Source organism: Giraffa tippelskirchi, chromosome 2 (assembly GCF_054371585.1).
Source record: "Giraffa tippelskirchi isolate mGirTip1 chromosome 2, T2T-mGirTip1v1.2.pri, whole genome shotgun sequence".
Classification (NCBI taxonomy): domain Eukaryota; kingdom Metazoa; phylum Chordata; class Mammalia; order Artiodactyla; family Giraffidae; genus Giraffa; species Giraffa tippelskirchi.
Genome location: NC_137276.1, coordinates 167,855,153 through 167,862,089, shown reverse-complemented (window position 1 = coordinate 167,862,089; position 6,937 = coordinate 167,855,153). Strand labels below are relative to the sequence as shown.

The window sequence follows — 6,937 nt, the reverse complement described above, 5'->3', positions numbered from 1 at the left end:
AAATAAATTTAAAAAGCCAAAAACCAAAAATAACAACTCCCTGATTCTATGAATCCTATAAACCCGTATGCTGCTGTCTAACTTCTTCCCTTTCACAGTCACACATCTGGAAAGAGCTGACAACGCTTACTGTCAGCAATCCCTTCCCTTCCTTTCGGTCCTCTGTCCACTGCCCTCTGTTCCCTCCTCACCAGAAGACAGTGCTTACCAGGTCCTCAGAGTCCAACAGACATTTCTCTCACCTGATGTACTGGTTGTATTTGAATGATGATTCCTCCTTTGTACTTGAGACACTCCTTCACTACGGGTCAAGGTCAAGGATACACACAATCCTAGCCTCTCTCTCACCTTAATGCTCCCATCGGATAGATGCCACTTTTATCTAGTCAGTTGCTCAGGCCATGTGTGTAGGAACATGGAGTCATTCTTGAGTGTCTTCTCTTGCTGCCCACATCCTTCAGCAAGTCCAGTATCAATTTGGAACCCTAGCCCTTCTCAGTCCTCCTTGGCCAGCACCCTGGTCTCAGCCACCCTCATCTCCCACCTGACACTACAGCAGCCACTTGGCTGGCCTCCTGCCTCTGGTTACCACAGAGCAGCTCAAGGGATCCCATACAAGCACATGCCGTGGAACTCATCTCTTGCCCAATGCCCAAGGTTATCTGTAATCATCCTTAGGCTTCAGGTTACATGTTTCCTCCCCATAAACCCTCCCTGAGCCCCCATACCTAGACTAGGAGCCTCCCCTGATTTGTTCTGGGAACACCTGTATATTCCTTCCAACAACACTTACTCCACCGTGTCCTAAGTCCTTGCATCCACACGGTTTCATGAGCTCAGTGAGGGCACAAACTGTGTCTGCCTGTAGAATCCATTCAGAGTGCATAGCACCTAGAAAATATTCTATTAAAAAATAGCTGTGAATGTACTGTTCCCCTCATTTCTAGATATAGAATATTAACAGGTCAAGGAACAAAGTGCAAAACTAGGGAAGCAAGGTAAAATTCTGACAATTAATTGTTTAATGAAGGCTGAAAATGGGCCCCAAACATTCTAAAGAATCAGTTTGTAAAATGGCGGCCTGGGGCAAAAATGAAGCTTTTTTTTTTTTTTTTTTTGGTACAAGGTCTAGTGACCCAGAGCGGCTGACTTCATCTGCGGTTTGGGTGAGTAGCAAATGGTGCCTGAGCTTAGGGTCGCGAGTATAAAGATGGAGGAAAGCCCCAAGGCGATGCCAGCTTCTGCCGTGGTCCACGGATGAAAGTGAAGAGTGGGAGGTGGAGTGAGGGGAAGGGTGGTTTCCAGTCCAACTTGGGCCAGCCGCTTACAGCCAAAGGCAGAAACTAAAGGCAGGAGGAGTGTTCTGAGAAACGAAAGCGAAAGTGGCTTAACCGCTGGGCGTTGGGGGAGGAACCGGCAGTCGGAGCTGGGCCAGCAGATGAGGATGGCTGCGCCCGGCTCCTTCCCGCTGCTAGTCGAAGGGTCCTGGGGCTCCCAGCCCCCGAGGAACTTGAGCACCAAGTTGCAGATGTACTTCCAGAGCCGGAAGAGATCAGGAGGCGGGGAGTGTGAGGTCTGCCAGGTGCCGGGGAGCTCGACCCGCTTCCTGGTGCTCTTCTACCCGGACGACGGTGAGAGGGACAAGGGGTGCGGGGGAGAGGGCGAGCTGGGCTCTTCTTCCAGGGGAACCTGGGGCTCGAGGGCAGGGCGGGAGAATCCGCCCGGCTCCGGCAGCAACTGTAGAGAAGCTCATGGGGTGGGAGGCGCAGAATAGATGAGGTGGTCCAGGGCGCCGCAGTTCGGCCTGCGCTGCGCTTCCAGGCGCTGCGGGAGGTGCGGCAGACAGCGCGGGTGAGTCAAATAAACATCTGGCACCGTATGACTGAAGGGGGCTGCCGGAGAGCTGGTAGACATTTTACAGAGCTACATCGTGCAGTGGCATCGTGTGTTAGTGGCAGAGTTGCAATGCCATTGCAATTGTCTTCTTCCTATAAAGCAGCAGTTCTGAAACTCCCGAGCTTTATGGGAACACAATTTGAAGTAAGTGATTCGAAACAAGGAGAAGCAAGAAGAGCTGAAACACCGATGTCCAACCACCCCTGGACTTCCCTGGCCCAAGTATTAAAGAATCCACCTGCCAGTGCGGGAGATGTGGTTTGATCCCTGGGTGGGAAAGATCCCCTGGAGAAGGAAATGGCAACCCACTCCAGTATTTTTGCCTAGGAAATCCCATGAGCAGAGGAGCCTGGAGGGCCCCAGTAGTGCATGGGGTCGCAAAGAGTAGGACACGACTGAGCAACTGAACACAATTTGAAGGAAAGAGAGTCTCCTGGGAGAGTCACATCTAAACTGACTCCTGAGAGTGAATTCAGTTCTTGATAGGTGAGATGTTGGGGAGGGCTATTCAGATGGGAGCTGGTGGCAGTGCTGGGAGCAGGAGAGCAAAGGCTCTCCAGGGAAGTGCCCAGGGAAGTGCAGGGCTCCCTGGGGGTAGCTTTGGTTTGCGGAGTGAGCCCTCTCCTTATCCCTGTGCACATGCGAGGTCTCCGGCATGAAAAGAACACGTGGGGCTTGGGCAATTTTATAAGATTACCTCATGCGAAGAGTTGACTCATTGGAAAAGACCCTAATGCTGGGAAGGATTGGGGGCAGGAGGAGAAGGGGACAACAGAGGATGAGATGGTTGGATGGCATCACCGACTCGATGGACATGGGTTTGGGTAAACTCCGGGAGTTGGTGATGGACAGGGAGGCCTGGTGTGCTGCGATTCATGGGGTCGCAAAGAGTCGGACACCACTGAGCGATTGAACTTGAACTTGAACAAAGAGGATGCTTGTAATTTTAAAATCTTAGGCCTTCTCTTATTAAACCTTTTTAAGAAGAAGTGGGGTGCAAATTAAGGCTAATAGAAAGTTGGGTTGAGATGAGAGAGGGCCTTGCATGATATGCTAAGGAGTATGAACTTTCCCCCACAGATAGGCAGTGGAGGGCCATGTCCATGTACACTTTTCAGGAGATAAATTTGGATGCAAATAACAATGATTTCTGTTGGTAGAGATCTTGGACATTAAATCTGAAGAAGATCATGCCATGTCCAAGTGAGAACCAGTGAGGCCTTGAATAAGGAAAGTCAGCATGGGGATGAAAGATGCATGTTTTCTACTGTTCTGGATTTTGTAGCTGATTCTACAGGAATAATAGGTGTTCACTTGAAGAAGAGAGAGAGCCCCCGTGCTTTCTGTTATTTATTTTATTTTTTGGAAAAAAATTTATTTGCATTGCTTCCATTTTTATACTGTAGTGTTAGGACTTGACATAAGCATTATTCTTCCACCTCCTATTTACAGTTCATTCAGAATATTACTACAAATATAGTATACAATTTTAAAAAACTTATGGGGAACTGAAGTTTTTGTTTTTCTCTCCTCTTTACAGAGGAGATCTCAAAAACATCCAACTTAAATAAAAATTTACGTGGACGTTTTCTGTATCTCTTATTTTTTGGATGGGGAAGGAAGGAGTGACATTCTAAGTTGATTGAGTTTACAGGGGGAAATTCCCTCCCCATAGTTAATTGAGCGGGGCTTCCCTAATAGCTCAGTCGGTAAAGAATCCGCCTGCAATGCAGGAGACTCCAGTTTGCTTCCTGGGTCGGGAAGATCTGTTGGAGAAGGGAAAGGCTACCCACTCCAGTATTCTGGCCTAGAGAACTCCATGGACTATACAGTCCATGTGGAGAAGGCAATAGCAACCCACTCCAGTACTCTTGCCTAGAAAATCCCATGGACGAAGGAGCCTGGTAGGCTGCAGTCCATGGGGTCGCTAAGAATCAGACACAATTGAGCATCTTCACTTTCACTTTTCACTTTCATGCATTGGAGAAGGAAATGGCAACCCACTCCAGTGTTCTTGCCTGGAGAATCCCAGGGACGGGAGAGCCTGGTGGGCTGCCGTCTATGGGGTCGCACAGAGTTGGACACTACTGAAGCGACTTAGCAGCAGCAGCAGCAGCAGCAGCAGCATACAGTCCATGGGGTCCAAAGGGTCCAACATGACTGACCTTCACTTTCACTTTCAGGCTTAGGGGCTTAGGAAGCCCTGAGAACAATTGGAATGCTCTAGGGCAGGGATGTAAAAAGGAAAGAATAAAACCCCAAAATAGAAAGGGATTCACAAGTGAATCCCTGTGAAGTGTGACGGAAGAGATGTGGGCATGGATCAGGAGATGAGCTTGACTCAGAGCCCTTAAAACAATGTCAAAAAGTTTTCCAAGGATTAATTTCAGTCAGAAATGCTCTAAAGGGTATCTGTGCAATGTAAGTCATTTCCCCCCGGGCTTCACTTTTCCTCACAAGGTTTTACCATTTTGATTCCAGTTGTCAACATCACCACCAGCCTGGCCCTTAGGGACACTTCTTTCTTCTTTAGAATCCCATTATCCTCAAGAGTTGTCCTCAAATTGGGGCCACAGACCCCCTGCATCCAAATTGCAACAGGTTAACAGGCACATTCCCAACTCTGTCTTAGAGACTCAGGTGCCCTGAGGGTGGAGTGGGTGAGAATCTGCATGTTTAACCCCAATTCACTGAAGTTTGGGACTTTCCAGGTGGTGCAAGTGGTAAAGAACCCACCTGCCAATGCAGGAGACATAAGAGACACGGGTTCAATCCCTGGGTCAGGAAGATCCCCTGGAGGAGGAAATGGCTGCCCACTCCAGTATTCTTGCCTGGAGAATCCCAAGGACAGAGGAGCCTGGTGGACTACGGTCCATGGGTCACAAAGAGTCGGACACGACTGAAGCAACTTAGCACAGCATTAAAATTTGAGAATCCCTGTTGTTTGTTAATGAACCTGAACAAAAAGGAAATGACTGTAGGAAATACAAACCTCATAAAAATACAAACAGGGAAAATATAATTGTGTGAAGATAATATCATTCTGTTCTAGTCTTCAAAGCAGAACATTTCAGTCTCCCTGCCGGGTTTCTTCCTTCCTACCTCCCAGCCCACTTCCTCCCTTCCTCCACCCCTAGACTTCTCAAATGTCCCTCTTGCAATACCCCTTGCACAGATACTCAAACTTAGTTCAACTCAAATCCTTGTGTGGTCAAAGTTCTTAGGGAGTGGAAAGTCCCTATTCAGTTTTGGTTTCCTACCAGAGGAGTGGCTTTCTCAGCAGCACGCGGTCAGGAGTTTGATAACATCCAATGACTTACCTCATCATTGCCCCAAGGGCAGAGTTCTTCTCTCTCAGGAACACCCTCTGCCCTCCACAACAGGAAGTGGCCCCAACAGATGCAGGCCCATAGTGTAACACAACTTGGGCCTTATCATTCACGTAAGAAGAATGAGCCCCAAAGCACTTCTCTGTAGAAATTAGTGGATAGGAAACAAAACTATCTGGAAGCTCTGTTGTTTTATATAATTGGCTGAATTCCTGGAAAGTCAAGTGTAAATTAACTCACCCACTCCCTGTTCTCCATGGTCTCAGATACCATGGTCTCTGATTTTCCTTTTCTCTCTCTAGCTGCTCCTTATTATTGTAACTTACATTTACATAGCCCTTATGGGTGTCATAAAATTCATTCACAGACACTGCTTCACTTCAGGAAACTGAGACTCAAGAAGTTAAAATATTTTCTCAGTGACTCGGCTACTTCATGGCAGAGTTGGAAAGTCAAGTGTAAAGTCAAGTAAGATTTAAAATTCTGTTTCAGATGTGCATATTTGTCATCTTTTTTTTGGCCATAATTTGGCTCCTTATTATTGTCAGCTTCTTTGAGGTAAGGGAACCCAACTTCTCCTTAAATATAATTACATATGGATGGTCTGAGATTGATGCACAAGACAGCCTGTCCACATGGGTAAAGGTGGTGGTTGTTGTTTAGTGGCTAAGTTGTGTCTGACTCTTTGTGACCCCATGGACTGTAGCCTTCTAGGCTCCTCTGTCCATGGGATCTTCCAGGCAAGAATACTAGAGTGGGTTGCCATTTCCTTCACCAGGGGATCTTCCTGACCCAGGGATCAAACCCATGTCTCCTGCATTGGCAGGTGACAGTTTACCACTGAGCTACCAGGGAAGCCCAAGGGTGGTTAGTCATCACCATTTCATCTCTTTTCCTCCCAGATTCACCTTCTTGTTTTAGATCACTTACTGATACTGCTACCATCTGTTCTCTTGAAATAGTCGTGCCCATACATATTACGCACAATCTCAGAATAGGTTGACACATGTAGATGCTGGGACAGGACTCTTCCAAAATGTACGGAATGCAACACAGAGGTCCATGACTCTAGATAGTTTGGCTTACAAAACAGCCTGTTGTCTGGGCTCAGGGGTCTTATCCAGTCCTTAGTCCTCACTTCAGCTTAGGACAGCCCATTAGGAGTCCATGCAAAAACACTCACCCTGCTCATAAAGAGTGAAATTAGAGTCTGACATTCCATCTCATATTGTTTTTGAGGCCTGTTTCTGAGGTGGCATCCAGTGAAGGCATCACCTCCCTCATCCTCTTCATGGATGGTTACAGTAGGAAAGCTACTCAAGACCTTCTTTTAAAAAAAAAAATTATTTTTTCTTGGTTGCACTGGGTCTTCATTGCTGTACATGGGCTTTTTCTAGTTGCGGTGGCTTCTCTTATTGTGGAACACAGGCTCTAGGTGCTCTGGTTTTAGTAATTGAAGCATGTGGGCTCAGCAGTTGTGGCTCCAGGGCTCTGGAGCTCAGGCTCAATAGCTGTGGTACATGTGCTTATTGCTCCAACGCATGTGGAATCCTCCCAAACCAGGGATCAAACCCATGTTCCCTGCATTGGCAGACAGATTCTTGACCACTGGACCACCAGGGACGTCCCTCAAACCCTTCTTGATGAAAGATTCTGCTTATATCTTTGGCCTCAGCAAGCAACCACATCAGAATACAACATGGCAACCCAGC

The 6,937-nt window shown here is 47.4% G+C and overlaps 1 protein-coding gene across 5 annotated transcripts in view; it reads left to right on the top strand.

The window, feature by feature from the left end:
* The first annotated feature begins 1,418 nt into the window (after positions 1 to 1,418).
* The window catches only part of LOC145538896 (protein mono-ADP-ribosyltransferase PARP14-like), a 45,216-nt gene continuing 39,697 nt past the window's right edge, over positions 1,419 to 6,937 (top strand). For all 5 annotated transcript variants that reach the window (XM_081571779.1, XM_081571778.1, XM_081571775.1 and 2 more), the window contains exon 1: positions 1,419 to 1,631. In XM_081571779.1, coding sequence (XP_081427905.1) covers positions 1,439 to 1,631 — 193 coding nt within the window. In that variant the 5' untranslated portion in view covers positions 1,419 to 1,438. The remainder of the gene's footprint in view (positions 1,632 to 6,937) is intronic.